Raw genomic sequence first — 27,063 nt, 5'->3', positions numbered from 1 at the left:
GGATCAGGAATTCTTACCTGGCGGTGATGTGGTTTCCTTTTACAGGAGGGCACCGAAAGAGAGCTCCTACAGCAGCAGCTCCAGGAGGCCAATCGAAGAGCTCAGGAGTATCGACACCAGCTCCTAAAGAAAGAGCAGGAGGCAGAACAGTACCGCCTTAAGCTAGAGGCTATAGCCCGACAGCAGCCCAACGGAGTTGATTTTACCGTGGTCGAAGAGGTGGCGGAGGTAGATGCCGTGGTGGTTACAGAGGGAGAGTTGAAAGAGAGAGATGCGGGAGTGACCGTGGGGGCCGCAGGGACGACAGGGCCACATGCGGGAGTTTCCATAGAAACTGTTTCATCTTAACATGCGAGGGCCACAACTTGGACTGTGTCCGTCTTTTTCCTCTTTTTAAAAGAAAATACAGAGGACTCACATTGTGTAATCATGTCCTAAAGAAGAAAGGATGTCCTAAAGAAGAAAACTATAGCAGGGCACAATGCTTGGACTCAGGAAGGCTTGCTATGCAACTGGAAAATGCAAAGCCAAATCAGGGGAATACTTCTTCTGGGGGACCTAAAGAATAAGGACCAAATTTCCAGCTCCCATCATCACTGCTTTAAGCTTAGAGGTAAAAGAGTGCTGGATATTGTTGGTTGATTGTTTTTTAAACAACTGACTGTCGGAAGATTTTAAGATAACATTCCTAGTATGAACACACACAGGGCCTTTAATAATCGTACCATCAGGTGACCTTATAATATGCCTTAGATCGATGTGTACCTGGTAGAGAAGGAAACTAACTGGGAGGGGGGTTAGAAGCAAGCTTTTGGGAAGAGAAAGATCTATTCCACTTCCAAAGGAGCAGGCATTCCCTTCTGTCCTGAGCTCACTTCACTGAAAAGAAATTGGTAATTGCCTCACTAACTCTGCATCCATTATGTGTCCATAATTCAGATGCCAGTTTAAGAAACTGAAGTGGAATATTTAAAAACTGGAAAGGAAAGAGAACTTGTTTACGTGGGAGAAGTGTATGTCAATCCAAAATCCTCCAGGCTGTGCTTCCACAACGCTGGAAGGTGGCCAGAAAGAGCTTGTGGGGTTATGAAACAATCTGGTCTTGAGATCCAAACTTTGCTCTGTCTGGATTTTATAAAATCACCATCAGGAGGGTAGTCTGTTGCTAGAACAACTTGCTTCCAAACACTTATTTATATAATACCAAGGTTTAATATCAACTTTTTAATTTTATAAAATTGTGTGGCGTTTTCTAAGTGTGCCTTTCTGTGGAGTTTACGTGGTATCCTCTTAATTGCAAAAGAAGTCAGGGGACAGGTGAGTGCTGAGGGTGTTGTTGGAATTTTATGTTTCACTTCGGATGAGTAACTTGTTCTTTTTCCTTAAGGTCGGGCCGTGCGCACAGCTTTCGTCCCTTATAGGTGCTCGGTGTGTGATGGCAAAGGGAGTAAAAATCAGCAGTGTCATAAAGTAAGGAGCCAGAACTTTTAGCCTGATAACTTTGCCTGATTCCCTTCTCTACCGCTATGTCTGCTCCCTCTGCCTAGACACTACTGGAAAGTGTTTCATTGCTGGGTTTTCTTCGTGTGCCAGTTTGGAGTTTTTTCAAAAGAAAGGGGGGATGGCTGGAGAGAGAGAGGTTGTGGAGAGGTTACATTACAGAAGTTACTGCTTTTGAAATTGGGCCCTCATCATTCTCGACCTGCTTGCTTGCTTTATTGTAAATTAGAAGAAGAAACCAGAGGGAGATGTGCCAAGTAAACATTTGAATGACTGTTTAGAATATGGTTTTCTTAATTAGCGATCATGGGGAAAACATACATTTTTAATCTGGAATAAAACTTGACAGTTAACATGGCTCTATTTACCTTGATTAGTAAAGTAATTTGCTGCAGTTTTCCAGAGGTGCAGAATCACTTGGGGCTCAAAATAGACTGAAAACATAACTCCCCAAACCAGATTTAGCAAACAGAATTGGCTAGTAGAGGCTTATAGGCAAAAATACCAGTTTTGAAATGAGTCTTGGCTACTGGCCACCATAAAACTAGGTTTTCTCCGGGGACTTGAGAGATTACTCTGGGTTTGGGGGGGTGGGGGAGGGTGGCTGATGAAACGCAGTGGAGGAGCGTTGGTAAGGGTGAGGGGACAATTGTGCCTTCTGCTGCCAAATCATCCTTTGTGTGTGTGTGTGTGTGTGATGTTTTTCTTTTTTCTGAGTCCCTTTGTGAACCAGGTGCTAACAATAAGCTGCTATTGTGTGCCATTTCAGAGCCTTAGCTTAACAACAGAGATAGAGGGTCATTTTAGTTATGATTTCCTAATGTTCTTTGTGTATATATTGACTTTAATTCTTTCTTTTTTTTTTTTTTTTTCCTTTCCTGTTAAGGGGGTGGAGGTTAACTCTGCAGATGATATCCAGGCCCAGCCCCCTCACTCTTTGGGGTAGCTTCTGATTGGGGACGGGAGTTGCCATCCAACACTCCCTGCTGAGCATAGCTCCTTACTGCTTTGGGGAACTGTTTAGAAATTCTTACTATTCTCTTTCTGCAGGAGGCTGTCATTCTCACCTAGAAAAATCTTAACTACAGTCCAAGTCATTTTTGATGATGGGGTCTCTGAGATAGGGAGTTGGGATAGGGAAAGAGAAAAGAGAAATGTCTGGAAAGGGGTGGGTAGCAAAAAGGTATTTGTTGTTATTTACTTGAAATACACCGTTTAGCATCCCAAGGAAAAGAAATAGGATTTCGTCTCCACTTTGTATTGCCTTGAAGAGAATGGTAGGTCAGGATCGCTTGAAGTAGTTAGAAGTTAAATATTAAATGCATTAATGGCAGTACCATTTTATGATTTAGCATATCCTTCTGGATCAGCAATGGATGTTGGGAAAATGTTGCTAGATTCTTCTGGGTTGGTGGATTCACCTGGTTTATTGGCAAGATTGGATTACAGAGAATCAAATAACAGACAGGTGGTTCAGAGTTGGTGCTTAAGCCGAGAAACCTGGAACTTAGGATGATTGCCTACCTTAAAATAAAGCTGCTTTAACAATATCAGTATTAATATATGAATTTTAGGCTCTACATTTGATTTTGGTCATAAGCCTTCCCCCAAGAGAAAAAGAAAGAAATGTTAATATTTCTGTTCTTGTTCCTGGCTTCAGGGATTACTTATAAATATATAAATGAACGTTCCCTTCCTATCACTACCTCTGTGGGATCTCTTAATTGTAATGCCAGAGTTGAGGTCTCTTAATGGAAGTATGGGAGAACTTGACTTTAGGATTTCTGGCTTTTGAACCCAGAGCCTTAAAAGATGTTCTTTTTCTCTGTCAGATCTCTGTGTAGTTATTTTTGGCTTTGCCTTTCCCCCCTGTCTTCAGCCTTACCATTGAATTATTAACATTTTTGTGTCTGCTCAGTAGTGTTAGAAATCTATGGCATACAAAATGACTTCTTTATATTGATGTAAGAGAAATGAATTTACCAGAGGGTTCTGTGACCAGGGCATTTTTAATACTCCTTTGTTGGGTGCGTATCACTGTGTACATTTATAAATACATATAGATTTTCCCACTTTTCTCTTTGTTTATTTGAGGTTCAACTCTAAAGTACCTGGTATAACCTGGAAATATTTTCATTTCATTAAACACATTAGGGTTTTTGTGGCTTCACTAAAGAGGCTGAAGAAGAAAAAGCCTTCTTTTGGCCCTTCTCTGAGACTCTGTAACAGGCATAATGAGAAACCTGAGGAGTCATGCCCCAGGGAAAACCAATCTCTGGCTTTACAGAGATTTGTTTAGCGTGCGGTGTGATGGCACCATGTAAGCCAAACAGCTCAGAGTGGTGTCCAGGGTAAAGAGGGAGCCGCCCTTCCGCAGAGCAAGCCCCTGTATCCACTCCTATGGCAGCAGGTAGGCATGCTGACTGGCACCTGTAAAACCCCTGACACCTCTGTACAAGGAAGAACCCTGGATAAGGGCCATGGTGCAGGATACCTGCTTTCCCAGTTTAGAAATCTCATCCTTTTGAGAAAGCATCATTTTGAGAAAACGTGTGTGGCTGTTTCTTCACAAACACCATTATAGACTTCCAGAGCTAGAGGACTTCAGGCAGATACTGACCTCTTCCCGGAAGTTGAATAGGAATCAGTTTTTATCCAGATTTACTGGAGAATGGTCTCCTGTTCTCTACTGCTTGTGCAGACATCTCTGTATGGCCAGAAAAGGAGCTTCAGAATGGAATATATGTCAAGACCACCTATATGCTATTCTGGGCTCTTATCGATCTCCATTTTATGTGATGACTATTTTCGGACTTAGTACTCTCTTTCCCATGCCAATATGTTTAACAAGAGACCAGGAGCAAGAAGGATGTGAGTTTGAATTAAGTAGTTTTGAGCCTCTGGTACTTTTTTTTTTCTTCTTGGAGCTTCTTTAGGATTAGTGGGTGGGGTGACATTCCTAGACTCTACAGTAGCAGTTTGGCTTGTTAGTGGCAGGAAGTTGTGATTTCCTATCTCTCTCTCCTCCCCCTTCCCCTCTAACTTCTTCTGCTTCTGTGACCCCATTGGTCTTATCTCATTGAGTCTTTCCCAGGCATTAATAATTAATAGGTCGTTTCTAATATCTGGGCCTTGTCCTTCGTCTTTCCACTCCCCTCCTTCCCTATTACATATTTTCTGTTCATTCTGAAATGGTTTGTTTTTGACAGTTAATCTAGGTCACAGCCTATACCTCGTGCTTCCCTTCCCAGTTGCTTTCAGGCATCTTGGTCTATCAACAGTAAAGGACGGATAGCAGCTCCCTTCTCTGGCTTTGTCCTGTGTACTGTCCTTCTGCCAAGGTCATTTATGTTAGTGGAGAAGAGAAAGAGGGTGGGTGGGGTGCCTAGATTCTTCTGAAAATGTCCTCAGTTTTTCAGGTTTTCTGACAGCTTTATGTACAGTATGTTTTAGGAAAGCTTAAATATACTTCTCTTTATTTAGGATTTTAATAGGGTTTGATTTTGATGAGGAGGATTTTGTATATGTGCGTGTGGGTGAGTCTTTGTGTGTATATGTACCTATACAGATCTATATTATATATACAATTTTTGTACTATCATTTAAAGTAAAGATGTTTCTTAATAAAATGCCAAAGTCTTACCATTTCAGGGTGTCATTGAAGTTTTTTCCATCTCCCGGGCAAAAATTGTATCTCGTTCCTGATCACAGATAAATTCCAATAGGAAGTGTTCTCTGTCCAGCTGAGCTAATGAAGGCAGAGCAGGGGGAAGGTGTGGGAGGGTCTTCTTTCCCCTGTTGGGGTCTCTTGTAAGCCATTCACAGCCTCTGCATTTTCCTTATCTAGCTACTCCTCAGCTGGTATTCTTAACAGGCAGAGCAACTGGAGGTAAATGAGAATGGAGAGAGCTTTTGACTGGCTTGTTAGACTTACGTCTTCCTCCCTTCTGTCATCCTCCCACTCCCTTCCCTAGAAGCAAACAACCAGGATGAGAGCACAGGAGCTGAAGGAGATGACTCTGTGCCTTGTGTGGGAGTAAAGTCAACACGAAGATATGAGGTGGAGGGAGGACATGCGATTCAAGAAGGCTTGGAAATAGATTTGCTCTGCTGGCTTCTCAGCCATTCTTAGTTAATAAGGTGCTGTTTTGCTATCTCAGTCCAATACATGTAGCATACATTTATTAAGTAAATACAAGTAGCATCCTGGTTGTAGCTCAACCCCTACTAGTATCCAGGGCTGAAGAGACCCATCTGGCTGGCTAGAGGGGGTCCCCATCCAGGGTACAGTGTTCTCACTTCTGCCATTGGCAGAAAGGATGCCTTTTGTTTTTCTTCAAAAAAAATTTTTTTTTTTTACTTTGAGAGAGCCAGGGAGAGGATCAGAGAGAGAGAGAGGGAGAGCGTAAGAGAGAGAATCTTTTTTTTTTTTTTAAGTTTACTCTTATTTTTATTTATTTATTTTTTAATATGAAATTTATTATCAAATTGGTTTCCATACAACACCCAGTGTTCATCCCAAACGGTGCCCTCCTCAATACCCATCACCCACCCTCCCCTCCCTCCCACCCCCCCATCAACCCTGTTTGTTGCGAGAGAGAGAATCTTAAGCAGCCTCTAACGCTCAGCTCACAGCCCAACCTAGGGCTCAATCTCACAACCGTGAGATCATGAACTGAGCAGAAATCAAGAGTCAGTCACTTAACGGACTGAGCCACCCCAGAGCCCCAAGGATGCCTTTCTTAAATAAAGGAGGATAATATTAAAGCCAAGGACATATAAGTATCTGTGTTCAACAAGTAGAACCTCCAAGGCAAGGCTCCAAGTCAGTATTCAGGAAATTGAACACCTACCATGTACTAGGTTGCGTGTAGGTAATTGCTTTTTGATGTGTGTGTGTGTGTGTGTGTGTGTGTGTGTGTGTATGTATGGTCAAAAACCCTGTGTACATATTTTTTTTTTTAATTTTTTTTTCAACATTTTTTATTTATTTTTGGGACAGAGAGAGACAGAGCATGAACGGGGGAGGGGCAGAGAGAGAGGGAGACACAGAATCGGAAACAGGCTCCAGGCTCCGAGCCATCAGCCCAGAGCCTGACGCGGGGCTCGAACTCACGGACCGCGAGATCGTGACCTGGCTGAAGTCGGACGCTTAACCGACTGCGCCACCCAGGCGCCCCAAAAACCCTGTGTACATATTAATTATAAGGTACATCTGGTAGCGTACCTCATAAATGTGTATACAGCCTTTGTTCTGCTGAGAGAAAAAGAGCAGGAACTTGAGGCTTGAGAAACAAAGAACTAAAAGTCTTGCTGAATTCAAATCCTAGTGTGAGAAATCAGGAGCATGGGAAGGTTGGAAGGGAATTGGAGAGATGGGAACCTGGAGTTCTCTGAAGGGTAATGTTCTTAAAGGATGGGAAAAAAACATGAATTACGGCAACTTTCCTAAGATTTCCTCTGTGAAAATGAGCCCTCTACTCCAAGAAGATCAGTAGGTAGAAAATAAGAGAGAAAGTTGCAGTGGGAGCAACTTAGTGAAAACCACAGCTATGTACGGTTTGTGCAAGATGTCTGATAGATAAATAGAGTTAAGTTTGTTATGACTATAGGGGACAACTTAAAAAAAAAAGGAAACTAGATAACTGGGAAATTAATAGTCATGTCCAGCAGACAATTTACATGTGTTAAAAATGTTAAAAAAATAAAACAAAAAAACTATAAGGGACGCCTGAGCAAAGCGTGGGGCTGTACTCTGTTCCCATAACCACTCCTAAAGTTTAAGAAAGTTCTTACTGTAAGAAATGTGCTGTTTGAGAGGGAGGCCAATATTATAAATAATAACAGCTTCTATGCATTAAGGGTTTTTTTGGTGGTGTTTTTGTTTTTGTTTTTGTTTTTTTGGTTAACTCTTCACCCAACTTGGGACTTGAACTCACAACCCAAGATCAAGAGTCACATGCTTGAGGCACCTGGGTGGCTTACTCGGTTAAACGTCTGACTTCAGCTCAAGTCATGATCTCACACTCTATGAGTTTGAGCCCCACATCAGGCTCAGTGCTGACAGCTCAGAGCCTGGAGCCTACTTTGGATCCTTTGTCTCCCTCTCTCTCTGCCCCTCCCCCACTCATGCTGTCTTCCTGTCAAAAATAAACAAACGTTAAAAAAAATTTTTTTTAAGTCGCATGCTCTACTGACTGAGCCAACCAGGTGCCCCTCTATGCATTAACGATTTGCTACGTGTCTGCCATTGAGCTAGACGTTTCACATACACACAAACACACCTATCTTGCAAGATATGTATTATCTTCAGAATATAGATTAAAAAAAAAAAAGTTGTGACTGCCCAGAGTCCCTCAGAGTCCCTCAACTTTAAAAATATATATACTTTCTAAAACTACAGTTCTGGGGCACCTGGGTGGCTCCATCGGTTTGGGCGTCTGACTCTTAATTTTGGCTCAGGTCATGATCCCATGGTTGTGGGATCAAGCCCTGCGTCAAGCTCCGTGCTGAGCGTGGAGCATACTTGGGATTCTTTCTCTCTCTCCCTCTGCCCCTTCCCACACTCCTGCTCTCTGATTAAAAAAAATAATAAAACTACAGTTCCTACATTGTTATTGGTGTTCTTTCCTGTGTAATTCGTCCTTGAATCAGAATATGATCTTGCTCACTTAACTTTGGGCATATAGTTAAGAAACAGGGGTGACATAACTTCAGCCTTTTTTGCAAACTCAAAGTCAGGTTTGCTCCAGAACCAATTCAGGAGGCATCTCCACAAAGTTGCTGGCCAGCAATACTTGAACAAGGAGAGTCAAAGGTAACCTCGCTTGTGAAGACTGGGTGGGGTCTTCAGCTCTAGGATGCTGGATAGCTTCTATCTTTCCTTCTAGACTACTCTACTCCCTCTATATCTTTTTCTCTATCCTGGGAGGCTATCCTGCATGCATTTCATCAGTGGGCTCCCTGCACTTCGGATTCCACTTGGATTCCTGCTCTGGCAGGAGATCGGAGGGAGAGAAAAAACTTGGATCGGTATATGGATTGCCCAGGTTCCATTCATTGGGGTCCCCTGGGCCTAGCTGTACCCTTTGGTTAAAGGTCACCGCTCCTCTCAATGCAGTCTCTCCTGCCAGTTCCGAATAACCACTATCTCCCTTTATCCTTTCAGGCCCAAGGCTGTTACTACCCTCAGTTACTGACCTATCCCTTGCCCACACTTTAAAATCAGTCCTTTGTTGGGGCGCCTGGGTGGCTCAGTCGGTTGAGCGCCGACTTCGGCTCAGGTCACGATCTCGCGGTCCGTGAGTTCGAGCCCCACATCGGGCCCCTGTGCTGACAGCTCAGAGCCCGGAGCCTGTTTCAGATTCTGTGTCTCCCTCTCTCTGACCCTCCCCCATTCATGCTCTGTCTCTCTCTGTCTCAAAAATGAATAAAAACGTTAAAAAAAAAAATTTTAAATCAGTCCTTTGTTATTTTGAGTATGTTGTCTTATTTCCTGTTGGGACCTTAATATATGTGGTAGAGGTAGGCAACCTTGGATTCATAGGCTTCATATTTTATCCGTGAACTTCAACCTAACTCATGGATATAACCTTAAATTCTTATGAGTTAACCATTCTGAAGGGTCAACTGTTGGATTAAGTAGCAGAAAGTGACTCATACCTGTATGGTTCCCAAGTGTGGGATAGTGCCATCAAGGAGATACAAATCTGAGAGACAATAATAGCTCAGGCCCCTGTGACTTAGCTCCCAAAGTACCCAAGATGTTGAACAGCTTTTCAAGCTTTGTGACTATAGAACCTTCTGTGTTTCAGATCCCCAAAGTCTTACACAAGCTGATGCACTCTACCCACTGGGGCCCTGGTTTCTCCATAACCTCCCAGGATGCCTCTGAGAAATCAGCGTAGAAATCCCTCAGGGGGACAACAGTATCCTCTTGCTGGCACATACTGGTTTTTTTCTAAAGACAAAGTTTGAACTAGTATCCTAATTTTGATTTTAATTCTAATTTTTTAGTGTTTATTTGGTTTTGAGAGATAGGGAGAAAGAATATGAGTGGGGGAGGGGCAGAGAGAGGAAGACAGAGGATCCCAAGCGGCTCCTCACTGACAGCAGAGAGCCCCACTGGGGGCTCAAAGTCATGAACTGAACCATGAGATCATGGCCTGAGCTGAAGTGGGACACTTAACCGACTGGGCCACCCAGGTGCCCCCCTAATTTTTATTTTTAAAAGTCTGTGTGTTTATGTATGTATGTATGTATGTATTGGGAGAGAGAATCCCAAGCAGGCTCTACACTACCAGTAGAACCCGATCCAGGGCTCGAACCCATGAACAGAGAGATCATGACCCGAGTCAGATGCTCAGGGCACCTGGGTGGCTCAGTTGGTTAAGCGTCCAACTTCGGCTCAGGTCATGATCTCATGGCTTGTGAGTTCAGGTGCCGTGATGGATTCTGTGCTGACAGCTCAGAGCCTGAAGCCTGCTTTGGATTCTGTTTCCATGTCTTTGCCCCTCCCCTGCTCACACACTGTCTCTCTCAAATACAAACTTTAAAAAAACTTATTAAAAAAAAAAAAAGTCACATGCTCAACAGACTGAGCCACCCAGGCATCCCAAACTAATATCTTAGTTTAAAAAAAAAGTGTATCAACATTATCTTTAAGTATCCTTAAATTAAGAGGTCATATGGTCATGTTTATCCCTCGTTGTCAGTGTCAATAAGTTGTTTGAATTCACTCCCTTAGTTTATTCACTACTCTTTGCCAGGGTGAGGTATTTCATGAGTATTAACAAATTGCATACTTGGTAGTAATCTATTTGGGGCTTTTCCCACAAAGCACTTAATTTAAACCTATGTATTTATATGGTGCTTTATTATAACCTCCCTGTTGCCATATATCCTTTACAAAAGAAATTGAGGCTCAGAGAGGTTAATCGAATTGCCAAAGTCACACACAAAACTATTAAAGTGGCAGGGTCCAAGACTTTTGTTTTCAGTGCAACATAGTTGCTTTTGCTAGCCCTGAGAAGGTTCTGAGAATCCAGTTTAGTCCACTCTTTAGGCTAGAGAAGTCGTCATACTTTGTAAATGTTAATAAATGACCACCCTTCATGATTAAAATGAAACAAGGACTTTAACCTGTAAATTGCTGCTGCCTGCACAGAGTCACAGGATTAACTTCTCTTGCACCTCTCTTTTGAGTCTATATTTAAACTTGAGGAACATTTATCCCTTTCTTGTGACCACCTTCAGGGCAAGCGCTGAAGTATTTTGAGCCTTGTCCCTCAGAACAGAAGGCTGAGAAAGGATGCAGCCCTAACATTTTTTTTTGTCCTGGCTTTAACACCTTGGTTTGAAGAGGATAGTGAAGTCGTGTTTGGAAAGATTCTCCGCTCCTCCCTTGCTCTCCTTCACCATCTAGGAAACTAGCAACGGTTTTCAAACATCTTGGTTTATGTAAGGCATCCAAAGAGGGTTAAACTAAGACCTAAAGGACCTCTCCAACCTGGGAGAACAAGCTCCAAGCAGAGGGTAGACTGCAGAGAGCAAATATGGCAGAACAAGGTGTGAGGAAAGTTCAGAGGGTAATTTTCAAAAAAATCTTGAGGGTAAAATCTATTAAGACTGTGAGGATATAAAGGGAAACCGATTGCTTAGAAGATCGCAAAGTTAGGACGCCTAAGCATGAGTTTGGAAGAATCACCATCTCAAAAGGTACCGTGTTTTCTCCTTTGAAAGTATTTTTACATACATTATCATTACTTGAGCCTCTCAAACAACCCCATTTTTCAGATGAGGAAACTGAGGTTTGGGGCAAAGTTGTGACTTGTCAGGATTACAGGTAGTCAAGGGAGGAGCAAGAAACAGTCTCCGTTCTTCACCAAATTGTTCTCAGTGGTTTCCCATCAAAGGCCCTTCCGCGGCAAACAGGGCAATGGACTGCCAAGGCTTCCTTAGCGGCAGGACCTGGGCCGGCCTCCAGGCGGCGCCAGTGGGACGGCGGCCTAGGGCTCCAACTGGGCGGATACTCAGGCCACGCGCCGGCAAAACCCCGGACTTGTAAATCCGCAAAAGCAGCCACCGTCCCCGAGAGGCTTTAAGAACCCTTAGACTCGAGGTAGTGGGCGGGACAGACGGTCCTGTCAGCCCCTCCCATTGGCCCGCGGGGTAACAGACAGGTATCTTCAGCCAGCCCCAGCTAGATGAACGACCCAACGGGCACCCGCTAGCTGAACCTCGGCACGCGGGTTGCAGCCGGAGACTCCTCCGCGAGAGGAGGCTACGCATGCGTGCAAGGGAACAAACGCTCTGGATACTCCCTCCCGCTCTGCGAAGGGAAACTAACTGCTTCTTAGGGAACTGTGAAGGGTAGCCCCTGCCTCCGACAGCGCGGACTCCTTTGCTCTTCTGTGCAGCCTCTCGGTCGTGCGACCCAGACTCCAAATTCTTTAGGACAAGTTTTCCTGTTGTGAAACGTAAATCACTTGCGCTGCAGCTTCATTTTATTTCTCAAAAAGTACCCTCCCCCCACCCCATGGTACAAGCCAGGAAAACGTCCTCGATCCAGGAACGTGCTCCGGTGCACTCCCCACCCCACCTAAGCTCGGCCGTGGGTCTCCTGGGCCCCGGCTCATCGCCACACACCATTTCTTTGCTTGCCTCCTTCAGGAAACCTTTCCTGATTAACCCCGGTGGGACCGCAGCCATCCCAATTACTCGGGAGAGTGCGAGGCCAAGATAAAGGCAGAGATTCGGGGGCAGAGGCGCCTAGCGAGCGGACCGGTTCCCGCCCCGCCCCCTCCGCTAGGAAAGTCAGGCACGACTCGGGGACAAAAAGCTGTATTGGGAAGCGGAGGCTCCTACACAGTAGGAGGAGGCACGTCCCGGGAGGCCCGAGGACTCCGTACACAGCGCGCGCGCGGCCCCAGCCCCGTCGGTCCGTCCATCCGTCCTGCGGCCCGTCCGCGTCTCAGTCTATGGAGGAAGCCCGAAGGGGCGAGTTAAGGCAGCTTGGCTGAGGGAGGGGGAAGTAGAAGTGCGCCAGTTCCCCCCGAAAAGCTGGCTCACTGAGGGGGCGAGCCTCTCACCTCCCACTCCTCTCTCGAGGACAGGGGGAAAGACAGTCAATAAATAAACCCAAGGCGGGCTGAGACCCCGGGAGACTCTCAGAGTCCAGAAAGGCTGGAGGTGTGGAACGCGGAGAGAGGGAGGGGTTCTGTCCTTGGAGACGCGTCCATGCTCTTGGCCTTGGAGGCCGCGGGCCTCAGGAGCCCAACTGGAGGACGCAGCGCAGCTCCCTTTAAAAGTGAAAATGGCTGCCGTTGGGGACGGCCGGCGGGGGGGAGGGCGCGACGAGGGGCGGCTTCGGGGGCAGCTGCGGCTTCTCGACGTCCACCCTCTTTAGGGCGCGGCCCCGATAGCCCTCCGGCCGGCCCAGGTACAGAAGATGTCTCCCAGGCCCCCCACAGTACCTGGAGGGACCCCCCGAGGGGACCCGAGTGAGCAGGGCCGGGGGGTCACGATGCGTGGGGAAGGGCGTTCTGCGGCCGCCTCCGACCCCTAGCCGGGGAGCGGGGGCGGAGAGGGCGGGCCGCGTGGAGGGGGCCGCGCACTTGCCCGCGGGGGGCACGTCCAGCCTCAACGGCGGGCCACATTCCCGGGGCAGGAGGCTGGGGCCCGCGAACAGGGTGGGGGTGGGGCTGGGTTCCGGCGGGAGCGCCCGCGAGGTAAACGCGGCCGCGGCCAGGGGCTCGGCCCCCTTCCTGGGTGGCTGCGGACCGTGCAGGTAGCGCAGCAGTTCTTCCAGGGTGGTGACCTCCACCGCCTGCCCGGGACAGCCGGGCGGCGGCGGCCTCACCAGCACGCGGGGCGCGGGGCCGCCCGCCGCGTTCCCGCCCCGCGCGCGGCCCTGGCCCTCCTTGGCATTGTTCCCGTTCTGGTTCCACTCCCAGGGGCCCCCGGCGTGGCGGAGGTGCTTGGCCGGCAGCTCGGGCGTGGACTCCGGCGTGGGCAGGCAGGCCAGCTCCGGCGGGGCCACGCCCTCGGGGGGAGGCAGGAAGGTGGTGTAGAGCTGGGGCGGCTGCGCCCCGTCTCCGTCCTTGGACTGCGGCGGCTCCGGGCCCGCACCGTGCAGCCGGGCCAAGCTGCGAAGGGAGAGAGGGCGCGGGAGCCCCGGAGTCTCGACGTCCTTGCTCCGACGTCGGTGGGCTCGGCGGCACGCGCAGGAGACCAGGAGGCCAGAGACCGAGGCGCCCAGAGCGAAGGCTGCGGCAGCACAGGCCAGGAGGAGTGGGATGGGGACGGAGAGGGAGGCTGAGGCTGGGGGGAGGTCCCGGCGCACGCCTGCCGACCGAGAGGGAGGAGGGAGGCTCAGCCGAGGTAGGGGGGTGTGGGAGGGCGCTGTACCTCGCTCCCGCTGCTGCTCGCCTCCTCCGCTCCAGCACAGCCTGACCCTCCTCAGAATGACCTCCCCCGACCCCTCAACGCACAGCCCATCACACCAGACCTCACACACATGCTAGAGCTTGGGCCTTGGGGAGTCCCCAACCCAGCTCTGGCCCCTGGAGCCATGCCAAGAGCAGGTGCCAAACTCTGCCAGTGCAGAAGGAGGTGGGTAGGAGATGCCCAGCTCTGGGGAGAGGGGGCACCAGACAGGCATTAGTGAGCATCAAATGTGTCAGTGAGGGGCTTGGAGTTCTTCAAGAATCAGCAGCCCCACACTTCATTCCTGTCCCTCCCAACCAGCCCCCTTACCCTGAGTGTGAGCTCCAATAGTGGAAGACTGGGGCCGGGGGTGGGCATCACTGAGGGGGCTGGGGGTCTCAGGGGAAGGGCCAGGACCCAGAAGCACTGGTGACAGAGACCAGGTCAGAGCCAGTGAGGCTCCTGTTTTCTACCTCTGACACCCATTCAGAGGGTCCTCCCCACCCCCACCCACCCCCTTTGGAACCCCAAAGTCCAGAACTCCAGCCTCTCCTTTCTTCTGGGCATGGGGAAGGGCTCACCATGCAGGCATTCTTTCATGTAGTTTTTTCAAAGACTATTTATTTAAGCACCCTACTGTATGCCAAGCACTGAGCTATATGCCAGGTGTGTGGAGGATGCTAACCCTTGAGACTCTCTCAGTGGGTCCGGGGTGCTGGTCTGCTGCCAGGGAGCACAGACTCAGGTGAGTGTGGGCCGGGCAAGGGGGGATGAAGTTGGAATAGCCAGACTCACCATAAGCAGAATCCCCTGTACCAGACTGACTCCCAGTAGCTCCATCTATGAAGAAGGAAGACGGAGGGTGAAGACAGGGGCAGGGGAAGCTTCTAGAAGAACTGAAAGGGGTGACTGTGCTACAGAAGGACAGAAACCCACACCCGGGATGGTCGCTGAGGGCCTTCAGAGCCATGTGCAGCTGTGGCTACAGCTGCCCCTGCCCTGGCCATTTACCTTGGCAGTCACTGTGCTCCGTGGATTCCTGGTTCCCAGCCGGATCCACATCAGTCCTAGAAGGAAATGAGGTGGATGGGGGTGTCTCAGTGCAGTTATCCATCTTGCCCCCCAGCCCCTGCCCCGGCCCTCAGCTCCCTCTCCTAGTAGTGGGGAGCTTTCTCCTCAGGAGGTCCAGGGGCCCCTCACTTACCCACCGGGTCCCCTGATATCCACACAGCCTCTGGAGCTGTGCCATCCACAGTATGGGTCCTGAGAAGCCAGACAGCTCCTGGGGGAGACGGAGACATCTGAGGCTCTCCCCTCTAATCACAGCCCATGCCCCAGCCCCAGATCCCATCCTGCCTACCCTGATTCCTATTCTAGTCCCTGGTTGCTGAATACCTACAGAATGTTCCAGGCAACCCTCCCTCCTGACCCTCCCCTGCATTTCTCTGCCACCCCCCATGCCTGTGTCCCCATGCTCCTTCCGGCCCAAGGAACCTCCCCAGGCAGGCCTGCCCTCAGCCTCTTCTCACCTCTGACAGGCCCCGTGCCGGGCACACCGACTGAGAGGGAGGTAGATGATGCAGCCAGAAAAAGCCACAAAGAGCCTGTGACCTTCAGTGTCCAGCTCCAGCCCTATGACCCGCCGTGCTGTTTGGGCCGCCCGCTTCCCACTACACCTAGGATGGAGCCAGAAGGAATCAGAGACGGCGCAGGTGAGGCTCTTGTCTCCGGGGGGGGGGGGGGGGGGGGACGGTTAAAGAACAGAAGGTGGGGAGGTGCACAAGCCCTGAACACAACTCATAGGGCTGCGCCACCAAACCACCCAGCTTCTTGCCAAATCCCTATACCCTATAGCTTCTGGGGAGTTCCCACCCTATCCCCCCACATCTCCATCCACCACCTCACTTCCCATTCCTGCTCTGCAAGGGGGGCGGGGGTGGATGGGAGGGACTGCCAGACGAAGGCCTCACCTGGCAGGGCTGTAGGCATTGATTTCTTCCAACAGGATGGGCTCAGGGCCCCCTGATGGCCCCCCTGGGGGCAGTACCTTCAGCACTGTCCCATCTTCGGAGCCCAGGAACAGGACTGTGGTGTTACCGTAGGGACCAGCCCTACCATCCACAGCTAACTGGGTCAGTAGAGCCCTGGAGGGATAGGCCTCAGGTCAGGGCAAGCTGACTAGTGGAAGACGGCCCATGTATCCTGGTGCCCACTTCCGGGTGCTTCCTCCCGCCCAGACTTTTTCTTCTTCTCGCTCTCCCTTCCACTTTCGTGGGTTCTTCTTCCCACCAATATGATTTAGCTTGTGAGGTCGGAGACAGAAAGGGGCGGGGGCGGGGGCGGGGCGGGGGGGGGGGTGGAGTTGGGCAGTAGCTGTCATTTGTCTAGCCACATACCTGCTGGTGAGGGTGAGCAGAGGCTGATGGGTAGCAGGTGGCACGGCCGGGTCCAGCAGTGGGTGAGCCTTGATAAAGGTCAGGACATCGTCAGGGAGATCTCTGGAAGAGGGGAACAAGGCAGCCACACCTACTCCTGCACAGGATCCTGGCCTGGTAGGCACATGGAAAGGAGCCATGTTAGGACGGGGACCCAGGGTTTAGTTAAGTACCCCACCCCCCCAGCTGCTCCCAAACATGATTGGTAACCTTTGCTCTACCCCTTCACACAGACATTCAACTACTGCCTTCCTTTTCTCCACAGCTCTCCAGTCCCATGCCACCCCACTGAGCCCCCTCCCCCTAATCCCATAGACCCTCTCTTCATAATCCCATGTGGGAACACACTGCTTGCTTCTGCCCCCACAAAAGCCACCCCCATCCTGGGTACCTGGGGGAGGGAACCCTGTCTTCAGATACGGGTGTCCAGGCCCCATCCAGACTCCTCTGCTCCTTGAACTTGCCCTCAAACGCATGCTCGATATCATCCAGGTAGAAGGCACAGACTGCAGAGCCAGGGATGCTGAAGGAGCCAGAAAAGGATGTGGGCTGGGGGTTGGGAGGGATAGCACAGCCCCTCCCAGGTGAGACACGGCAGCTGCCCTTATGTACCATATTAGGACGTGGAGCCTGAGAGGGTGAGACAGTCTCTGGGGGCCATGCTGGGAGAAAAAAAAAATGAACAGAACAGTAAACTGGCCTTGAATGGAGTCTCCCCTCATTATAAGGCATCAGCAGGCTGTGGGAGGGGGGCTCAGACGCTGGTGGGACAAGGGACAGATTGGGCAATGTCGGTTAGTCTACTACTAACCTGTTGGTCTGTGTGGTGAAGACCCCAAAGAGAGCAGAGCGACCATACAAGTTCACAGGCCCAGTTAAGGCCTGTAAGACGTCAAAATAGAAGGTAGAATCTCCAGGAACAGAGCAGTTGAGCCGCAGCTTCAGGAAGGATGTCCAGTGGCGGTCCAAGGCCCGAGGTGAGCCGCCCATGTCACGTTTACATACTCGGGCCACCCTGGAGAACTGCACCTGGGTTGGGGGGGAGAGCCAGGACTAGGAGAACAGGGAGGGCCCCAGGGCCAGTGGCGGGGACACGAATCTGGAGTGTTGGAGGACCGAGAGACCAATGTTAGGGGCACAGCAAAGGAAGGGTATAGCGTGGTAGATTGGTTGGGGTCAAGGATGAGGGACACAGCAGGATGTGGGGGCAGAGGGCTGGGGGCTACTCCAAGTTGGGGCTCAGAGTCCAAGGGACTGTATGGTGGAGATTAGGGCCAGGAGCTCTTCACTGACTCTTGACTGGCTCCTCAGGATCCAGCAGAACTCTCTAGCTACCCACCCCTGGTGCCCACCTCCTTACCCTTCCCAGCCGAGCATCCTCCACAGAGACCTCTCGGAAGAAGAAGTAGACATGGTCTCCGTGCTCCAAGGCATGGACGAAGTGTGGCTCTGAAGGGGCGGAGACAGGAAACAGCATGCTCAGAGACTCCAGGCCCCACACAGCCTTCTGCCTTTCACACAGGCACAGTACCAGTACCACCACCCTCTGCCTGCTCCCTGCACCTCCCCCTGTCCTCCCCCTGTACCTCCTCCCCAAGAGCAGCCTCCCTCCCCCAGGCCCGCCCTGACCTCTGAGCCACTTGGAGTCGTACTTGGCCGAGCGGAGTGGGGGCTGAGGCCCAAGGCTTCTGTAAACCACAGCATCACTGGCCTGGAAATCCGCAGCTGTGGCTGAGTATAGGCTGCCCTCTGGAGGGGCGGGTAGGGGGGAGTCAGGGGAGGGCCCAGGGATCTGGCACTTCTTGGGCCTCCTACACCCCTACCTCACTCACCCTGGCCCTGCCCCCTACCTCAACCTTCCACTCAGGAGCATAGGGAGAGACCAAATTGGGAGAAGGGCTGAGGTGGTAGCCCCCTCCGGCCATAGGCCCGCTTCTCACGTGCCCAGGTGCACACCTGCAAAGATGGCCACATTGGACTGGGTGGCATCAAAGGGGCATCGAGCCTGCCCACTCAGCTCTTCACCCTCCTGCTGCAGCGAAGTTATCTGCAGGGAGAGGGAACAGATTCTTGGAACCATCAGGGTCTCGGAGTCTGTCTCCATCACCCACCTCCCCGCGTCCCCTTGCCTCTCTCCCCAACCCCTTCAGGACCCTTGCATTCTGGACACTCCGGTTCCCCTACCCTCGATGGTTGCCCACCTTGGGTTCTCTTCTCACTCCCATCACGACCCCTTCCCTGCCCCACACCCCCTCCCTCCGCCTTTGTACCCCATAGCTGCGGCACACGGGGCTGAATGAGTTCGTTCCACAGGCAAGGAGTGTCTGGGAGTCCCAGGGAACAAGAACACGAATATAGTTGTGGCACTCGTCCTAGAGAAGCCAAAATTCCAGGTCAGCGACAGGGCTCCCTAGGACTGGGACAGGGGGCCACAGGAAGTAAGGCTACCTCCCCTGAGATGGTCAGAGCAATGTGGGGTAAAGTCCCAGCCAAGCTATTTGCTACTCTGCAACCTCAGACAGATTCTTTGGCCTACTGGAGCCTAGCTCTTCTGTGAAGGAAGGCAAAAACTATTCATCCCCTTTCCTGCATCCCCCCCACCCCACCCCAGATGCAAGTGGGCGGGAAAACTGGGCACAGCGGAGGACCACTGTGGTCCTGGACAGAGCCTGGAGAGGCGGGAAATTCTCCCCTCGAAATTGACACCCCACTCCTCATGCTCCTCACCGTCAGCTTTCCCCGCACAGCACAGTTCTCCATGTCTTGGCTCCGCCATGTTAGATACTGAAGGGAGAGGCAGAAGGGAGGGAACATCATGGGGCAAGCTGGATGCCCCCTCATATGATGGCTCTTTTTGGATTCTTTTTCCCACCCGCTGGACCCCCAGCAGACCTTTCCAGGCCTCATCTCCATGCCTGCACCTCCTGCCACATGCCTCTTACCTTATTGGGCACCAGCCCCTCCCCTGCCTCCTGGGCTTGAAGATCGAAGGAGAAAACGTGATCCCTGCAGAGAGAGGTAAGGAGGGATCAGAGCCAAACGAAGGCACCCCACCTGAGCTCCTTACTGCCACCCTGCTCAGGCTCAGTGGTCAGAGACAAACATCGCAGACCTCCTGCTATCCCCCCCTTACTCCATGCCTCGGCATTTGCGCTCTGGGTCCAAGCATGTCCACGTCCCATGGCTTGTACACCTGCATGTGTCCCCTGCAAGGTGCTGCAGTGGCCATGCAGGTCCCATGTCTGCCCAGGAGCATGCATGTCGGCCCCACAACAGTGCCACGGCCAGTTTACCGGGCAGCCACTAGCAAGGTCCGGTTCAAGGTTAGGAATCTCTGAAAGTCCAGCCCAAGTTCGGCAACCACAGCATCATCCTCCAGGCCCCGGAACCAAGATAATGGGGAAGTCCCTAGAAGACACAGAGAGGTGGGTGCTGAGGCCGAGCCAGGACACCATGCACTCCCTCAATACCCTTTCTAGCCGGATGAAATCCAGCCATGGACATTGTGGATGAGGAAGACAAGTTGTGAGGTATTAAAAAAAAACTAGTAATACAACTATTAATAAAATAATGCTAGCCCTGAGCACTTAACCTCGGCCAACCACCATGTTAGCATTTTAGATGCCTCGTTTAATACAACCCTATAAGGGAAATACAGTAAAACTTGGCTTGCAAGCATAATTCATTCTGGAATGATGCTTGTAATCCAAAGCACTTGTACATTAAAGTGAATTTCAAGAACCATTGGCTCAGTTGTGATCAAGTGATATTCAGTATCACATACTACTTATATCACAAGACATCGCTCATTTATCAAGTTAAAATTTATTAGAGGGGCACCTGGGTGGCTCAGTCGGTTAGGCATCCAACTTTGGCTCAGGTTATGATCTCCCACGGTTTGTGAGTTCAGGCCCCCACATCTGTCTCTGTGCTGACAGCTCAGAGCCTGGAGCCTGCTTTGGATTCTGTGTCTCCCTCTTTCTCTGCCCCTCCCCTGCTCGCACTCCGTCTCTCCATCTCTCTAAAGATAAACATTTTTTTAATTAAAATTAAAAATAATGTTTGCTTATCTTGCCACAAGGTTTTACTATACTAATATTGGCCCCACTTTACAGATGAGGAGTCTGAGGCTTAAAGCCATTAAGGAATTTGCCTAGTTTATTTAGCTGGGAAGTGGCAGGCACTGGGATTCAGATCCAGGTCTGTCCTACTCCAGAGCTGAACACAGTTCCTTCTTGGAAGGCAGCTGTGCCCACCACTATACCACCAATGCCCGCTCACAGTCCCTTGTTGGAAGGGCTGTAGGGCTGGCTAGCGCTCCCCTCTCCTTCCTGTGTCATACACTGTCCTGTCTGGAGCACTTACTCCATTTCTCCCAGCTTTTGGTATCATCCCCTCAAGGCTCTTCAGAAGCCACCTCAGCCATCCCAGGTCACTGTCTCCGTTGACCACCCTCCGTGTCCGCTGGCCTGACCATGGCAACCATGATCATCAGCGCCCAGAGGCAGCTCAGAGTTCAGACATAGATGCTTTAATGTTTATACAGTGCTCAGAACCTCATCTGGCACATGCAAGTGTTTGCTATTCTTATCCCCCAACACTTACTCCCAGGGACCCAACTGCAGTCCCTTGGTCCTTAAAATTACTCTAAATTCTACATCCATAACAGGAACCTGCAAATAGATCAAGGTTCTTCTCAGAAAAAAGTGGGTGTATGGTTTCCCTCACAGTGGGACCTAGGCTTAGTTGTGGTGCAAATGGTGGAGATGGGGGAAGAGGTGTGGGGAACCACTGAACCAGCCCTGAGCCTTTGTGGCATACCTAACAGTAATAGCAAACACACAGGCAGCACTTACCATGTGCCAGACCGTGTTCTCGGCGCCTCATTTAATCCCTACATAACTCTGAGGCAGAATGCTATTTGCTCTCTTCATTTTGCAGATGAGGAGACTGAGGCAAAGGAAGGTTAAACAATCTAACCAAGGTTGTGCGGCTAATGAGTCGCCGGGCAGGGATCCAAACCTGCTAAGGTTTGGTCTGGCTGAGAGTCCGTGCTCTTAACCACCAAATGACCGCACTGCCTCCAAGTGAAGGAAGCGGGGCCAGCAGCGCCCGCTCCCTCTACCTGTCTGCTTCCCCTGCTGGGTGTCTTCCTGTACCCTGGCCTCCTACACAGGGGTCTGGAGTGCAGAGCTCACCCAGTGGGGTGTCGGGCCAGGGCACTCACCTTGCAGGTCAGAGGTCAGCAGAGGGAGGGGGTCCTGGGGGAAGGCAGCCCGGGTATGGGGAAGTGAGAGCAGCAGGAGCAGCAAGGGCATGAAGTGGGGGGCACGGGGCATCCTGTGCGGGGCAGCTCAGGCCCCAGGGGGTGCCCCCTCACCCATATGCCGGCCCTGAAAGAGGAGACAGATAAAAGTGGGGGAAGGGGCCAGATCCCTTCCTCCCTGGCCCAGGCGGGCTCCTCCCCTGGTCTGACCCCAGAGGACCCTGTGGGCCGGGGGAATCGACCCTTTCTCTGGCACTGCCTCGGTCCCAGCCAGCTGTCGCTGTCACTCCAGGCCTTTCTCTCTCCAACTGGCCCAAACTGGCTGGCGTGAGACCTGCAGGCATGACCCCAGGTAAGGACAGGACACGCCTGTTCCCCTTCCAAACCTTCTCACCCAGCCTCTTCTCCTTTCTTCTGAGCAGGCCTGGGACATTTGGTAGGTGACACCTCCCGGCCCCCCTCTTACTAACCCCTTCTCAGTTATAATTAGACACTGAAGCCTTAAAATTATAAATAGTGACTCCTTGGCACTGGAAGGAGGAAGAGGGCACCGTGTCTGCCTCACCCTCCCTCACAGACCCGGACGGCACCCTGGGAGCCATTTAGGCGCTGTGCCTGGGCAGAGGCAGCTGCGAGGAAGCCATCCCCTCTCTAGGGTTGGGGAAGGACAGAGTGGGGGCAGGAAGCCTAGGGGTCGTTGTCTTAGTCTAAGTTCATGCCTCAAGGGCTCTTCTCTTTGCTAGGGAGAAGCTGGGTAGGGAGGGGTACGGGGTGGGGTGGGGGGCTGCCTTAGCCAAAAATGCATCTGCATCAAAGCCAGATCAGAGGCTAAACTTAGCTCTGGCTGCAGCTGTCTGCCCGACCACTGTGCCCCCTCCCAGCCTCTCCAACCCCCTGCTCCCTCCCTGGCTCCCAAGAACCAGTGCAAGTACTTGATGAGGAGGAGCAGACGCTATTGAGGAGCCAGGGATGCAACTGGCTATACTGGTGATGAGAAATGGCTCAACACGTATGTCCCTCTTTCCCTTCCTTCCCTCTTCAGGCTGCCTCAAAATGGAAATATAAATAATTCAACGACAGGCACAGGCAACGGTAGCCCAAAGTCCAGGAAAAGATGGATATGGTGAAAGCGTGGTGAGACTGCCCTTCCCACTCATCAGGCACTGCCAACCCCACCCCAGCCGACCCCGGTTGGGCCCCGTAGTGGGAGGTGTACTCTAGCTTCCTGCCCTCCCTCCCCTCAAACTGAAGCGAGGGGCTGAGTGGCTCCTGAAACCAGGTCGGGTGAGAATCCTTCCTTTCTGTGAATAGACAGCTATCCCTCACCAATCCTTAGTTGTTCATCCCACTATGTCCCCTTAAAGAACAGACCCTGGGTTTCCAAGCCCAGCCCATTCCATTTCCCCAAATCCACTCTTGGAGCCAGGACCCAAGTGTACCCCACCCCCAGTCCAGCGTCAGTGGTGGGGAGGTTGACGTCAGATTGGGGTCCCAAGAGGGCTGGAGGAGGGGAAGGGGTAGGAACATCTAATGATGACCCCCTCCCCAGGGGCAGAGCAGTCAGCTAGCTAACGACCCTCTGGTGCTGAAAGGCCAAGCCTCCCTAACCACCCCACCCCCATCCCCGGATGCTGGTGCTCCCAGGGGAAGAGAAAGGGACCCAGCCTGTCTCCTATCCTCCCCCTCCGGCTCCCCCCCCCCTCCAAGTTGCCCTGGGCAACTGGTATCTTCACCCAGGAAACAACTTTGGCCTCTGGCAAGTGGGGAGAACAGCCAGACCCCTCTTCCTGCTCCCAGACCAGGCCAGTTTCCATCCTCTGCCTTCAGGAGCTGCTGCCCTTTCCTCACCTGGGGTCGTGACTCCTGTGGGGGTTGAGGGGGATAGGAAACCTGTGACCTGATGAAAGAAGGGACAGGACGGAAGAGGCTTAGCTAGACCTCCTTACCACATCCCTTAGAAGTAAATGTGAAAATTTAGAAGAAGTCTACTGAGGCTAGGGAAAGGGACGTGCGGCCCTGGAAAGGTGTGGGTGTGTTGTGGGGTGGGGTGGGGCGGGGTGTTGACAGTGAGCTAGATTACAAAGGTGCCGGCCGCTTCAAACCCAAAGATGTGAGGGCAGGGGCAGGGGCTGGCCCCTAGCTGGAAACTCCTGGAACTGAAGGACCAGTCTTGGGGAAAAGGGTGACAAGGAGAGTTTGTGGGGCATTACGACCACTCCCACATTAAAACCCTCAGAATCCAGCAGCCTTCACGGAGAAAGCGCCCTAGCTGGGGACAATAGAGGCTAATTTGCATCTCATTTACATGCTCTTCATTTCTAGGCAAAATGCTCCGATAGCAAACATCCCCAGCCCCTTCTTTCTTCCCTGAGAGAGCAGGTCCTGCCTCCCTCCTGCCCAGTGTCTCTGCACCCCACCCCCTGCCTTGGACTGGATTAGTCCAGCCTCTGAAAACACTTGGTTGGCCTTCGCATTGGCCCCCTAGACTTGTATGATATGTCTTTTTAAGAAGGCTTCCCACATTGGTTTTTGGAGGAGCAGCATCTGAGCAGTTCCCATCCCACCCGGGGCCTGGGGAAAGGCATCATACCCCCCATCTGAAGCAAATGGGGGAGGCCTGGCCAAACCTTTCTTCCCCTCCTAGGTCTTCTCTTTGCTGGGAGAGAAAACAGCCCTTCTCTCTCCTCCTGGCCCTACAGCCACCTCTGGGGAGTGGCCAGGGTCATAGCCAGAGTCACAACCAGAGTCAAGGCGGGTGGAGGGGGAGGCTGGGGAAGGGATGGAGAAGGGGAGACCGGGCTGGGGACAATAGCAGGAAGCTCTCAGGCTGGTCTCCCGCCCCAGTCCACCTTCCTCTGGGGGAGCAGACAGGAGATAGAGGGGGTGGGGGGCGCGGTGAGGATCCTCGAGAAACAGGCTGAAGGCGCATTCCCTTCTCCAAGACATTTCTCCCACCCTCTGTCCCTGGTTCCGCACCTACTCTCCCTTCCACCCAACCCCCAACGAGGATAATCCAGGTGTTTAGAGCCTGGCATAAGATGGGCCCAGGGCCAGGGGCTCGACGTGTCTCCCCCTCACTGGATCTGGGGCTCCGAGAGGGGCGGGCAGCAGAGTCTGGGCCGGGACCGGGTCCCAGAGCCACGTTAGCGGGAGGAGGGGCTGGAGGGGCCTGCAGGCGCAGACAGAGTGAGGATGAGAGCGGGGGTTGGGGAGCGGAGGCGGGTCTCCCAGGCCAGAGAAACAGGGCCAGAGGCTGGGAACCAAAGAGGGCAGGCCTGCGGCCGGCGCTGAGCGGGGTCCGCGGGCTAAAGGTCCAGTCTCCAGCTAGGCTCTCCTCCTTGGGAGACCCTGGTCTAACAAAGCCCCGGGTCGAGTGGGGTGAAGAAAAGAGAAGGGAGCGGGGACTGTTGTTTCTCGGGGGCCCCCTTCCCCGACTCTGCCCCAGCCAACCTCCTGAGAGGTGCTCAGACTCCCGCTTGCACAAGGACAGAGGTGCAACCGTGACACCAAAGTCCGGAACGACGCGTCCCCCTTCCCATCCCTGCAGAGACATCGAGAGGAGGGTCCAGTTCTCCGCGGGTTTCGGAGCCTTAGTTTCTCTGCCCGGGAGTCAAGGCACCAGGGTTTCCACCCTCTGCACGGTGCGCGCCTCAGATAATCCCCTTTCGCACTCCCCAATCCAGGGGACGCGACTCAGAGAAGCCTGGTGGAAAGAGGCGCCCAGACGCTGCGCCCAACAGTGCACTGACGGGGCTCGGCCACGGTCCCCTCCTCCCTCCAAGCACCCCAACTCCGCTGACCCTCTCCACCAGCCAGGCACACAGCGCGCTGGCACCCTCCCGGTTCCCTCTCGCACTTCGGAACGTTGTCCCCAGCTGCGGCGTCCCCCGTCCTCCTGGCCTCCCCTGCAGCCCCATCTCCCCAAGCTCCGGGGTACTTGCTCCGAGATCCGGGTCAGCGGGACCGAGATCGCAGCGGGCGGGCAGCAGCCCCGCACCACGCCGAGTTCGCAATCCGTGATTGGGGCTCTGGCGAGATGTGATGAGCGTCCGAATGGGATGGAGGCCGGATCTGAGCTCCCGGCCCCTGTCGGGTCCGGCAAGCCGCGGGTCCCAGTCGCAGCCCCCACTCCCGCCGCGGCTCCGTGCAGGAAAACAATGCGACCGCCCGGGGCTCTGGGCCGGGCCCCAGCCGCCCCGCCCGCCTCCCGGCCGGCTCCGCCTCCCGCCCGCCTCTGGGTCGCCACAACCAATCTGGCTCTCGGAAGCTGGCTGGACACCGCCTTCTCGACACCTCTTCACCAATAGTCCTCCTTGGGGGCGGGGCGTAAGGAGCACCGCCCACCGAGAGGGCCAGGTCGGGAGGCTGAGCCAGAGACCAGAGCCAGAGACCAAAGCCAGGCGCGAGATGGAGAAACCAGCGGACCATCGCCGAGACTCGTACAGAGGAGGGGGTCTCACGGAGAGGTCCTGGGAGAAATCTTACAAGAGAGGAAGGAAGCGAAGCTGGAAGGAGAGACCGACGGGAAACCCGGAGACTCGGCTGGGCTGGACTGTCAGAGCCGCGCGACTCAACCTCCCTCCTTTCTCCCCAATGGCTTTGGCTACCCGGCTTCCACTTCGGGGGGGCTCTCCGCTCTGCCCCCAACCCTCTGTCCCTCCTCTCTACTGTTTTTACCTCGGCCTCCTTGTTTCTTCCCACGTGCCTCCTCTGGTTCATCATGACCCCAATAAGGGAGGCCTAGCATGCGCTTGAGGGCTTGAGGCCTGGGAAAGGAAAGGAAGGTGTCACCAGGAGGTTTTCCTTGTCCCCATCATCTCCTCCCCTCTCACCCCTACTGTCAGAGCAGGATGGGCTTAGGCCACTAGGCCAGGAACTACGGAGCCAGGAAGCCAGGGTGGCTGACAGGCTGTTGGGTTGATGGAAGAGGACAGGTGAGTGAGGCTCAAGCCAAAAGAGAGACGTGGAGATTGGGACAAACTGACTCAGAGAATCACACAGAAAGAGGAGCAACATGGAGACTCCAAAAAGGGAAAGTGACCAGTGTCCCAGCCCCACGTATAGCCTTACTGGCCCCAGACACAGGATTAGTGTTCCATCTTTCTTCAGAGGGCCCTGGACATTCCTTCGAATAGCAAAACTGCTTCTTCTCCAACCCCATCCTCCATAAAGACTCTTTGATTCTGGGAAGGTCAGTGGGGAGGGAGAATGAGACTACTTCAGACAGCACTGCTTGGCTCCCACCTTGGTATCGCCTGCTAAGATTCTTCCCTGCGTGGGGGCTGGGACAAAAGACGTTCTCAAAATTCCCAGGATAGTGGGTGGCCTGGGAGACATTGGCATTCTTGGACAGTTTTATCTGAGTGGACACCTCCTGCCCCCTACTCCCACATACTAGTCTCTGGACAAGAGGAAAGGAGGCACAAGGGTTTGCTG

At 52.5% G+C, this 27,063-nt stretch overlaps 2 protein-coding genes and 1 long non-coding RNA gene across 16 annotated transcripts in view; 2 read left to right on the top strand and 1 right to left on the bottom strand.

The window, feature by feature from the left end:
• The window catches only part of GABPB2 (GA binding protein transcription factor subunit beta 2), a 35,532-nt gene extending 30,385 nt beyond the window's left edge, over positions 1-5,147 (top strand). For all 5 annotated transcript variants that reach the window (XM_058715822.1, XM_058715825.1, XM_058715824.1 and 2 more), the window contains one exon: positions 46-5,147. In XM_058715822.1, the coding sequence (XP_058571805.1) occupies positions 46-348 (303 nt within the window). In that variant the 3' untranslated portion in view covers positions 349-5,147. The remainder of the gene's footprint in view (positions 1-45) is intronic.
• Positions 5,148-12,326: 7,179 nt separating this feature from the next.
• Positions 12,327-26,447, bottom strand: SEMA6C (semaphorin 6C). 10 transcript variants are annotated; one of them, XM_058715808.1, is made up of 19 exons: positions 26,305-26,447; positions 21,589-21,754; positions 19,655-19,769; positions 19,304-19,367; positions 19,089-19,145; positions 18,632-18,733; positions 18,318-18,408; positions 17,991-18,110; positions 17,722-17,810; positions 17,173-17,390; positions 16,753-16,884; positions 16,323-16,475; positions 15,897-16,070; positions 15,456-15,602; positions 15,131-15,208; positions 14,938-14,993; positions 14,722-14,766; positions 14,257-14,352; positions 12,327-13,845 (listed from the first exon to the last, which is right to left on the bottom strand). In XM_058715808.1, the coding sequence occupies exons 2-19, from the start codon at positions 21,698-21,700 to the stop codon at positions 12,803-12,805; spliced, it is 2,892 nt and encodes a 963-aa protein (XP_058571791.1). In that variant the 5' UTR covers positions 21,701-21,754; positions 26,305-26,447; the 3' UTR covers positions 12,327-12,802. The 10 variants fall into 10 exon arrangements, with proteins under 10 accessions (XP_058571791.1, XP_058571788.1, XP_058571792.1 ...); XM_058715805.1 differs by lacking the exon at positions 26,305-26,447 and adding an exon at positions 25,569-25,683; XM_058715809.1 differs by lacking the exon at positions 26,305-26,447 and adding an exon at positions 25,569-25,683 and having other exon boundaries at positions 12,327-13,767.
• LOC131503974 (uncharacterized) lies at positions 18,652-20,105 on the top strand. Its single transcript, XR_009257720.1, has 2 exons — positions 18,652-18,754; positions 19,252-20,105. It is a non-coding gene; the product is annotated as an uncharacterized LOC131503974 (long non-coding RNA).
• Positions 26,448-27,063: the final 616 nt, after the last annotated feature.

Source organism: Neofelis nebulosa, chromosome 2 (assembly GCF_028018385.1).
Source record: "Neofelis nebulosa isolate mNeoNeb1 chromosome 2, mNeoNeb1.pri, whole genome shotgun sequence".
Classification (NCBI taxonomy): domain Eukaryota; kingdom Metazoa; phylum Chordata; class Mammalia; order Carnivora; family Felidae; genus Neofelis; species Neofelis nebulosa.
The sequence above is the reverse complement of the archived record's forward strand: the minus strand, read 5'-3'. Positions and strand labels throughout refer to the sequence as shown.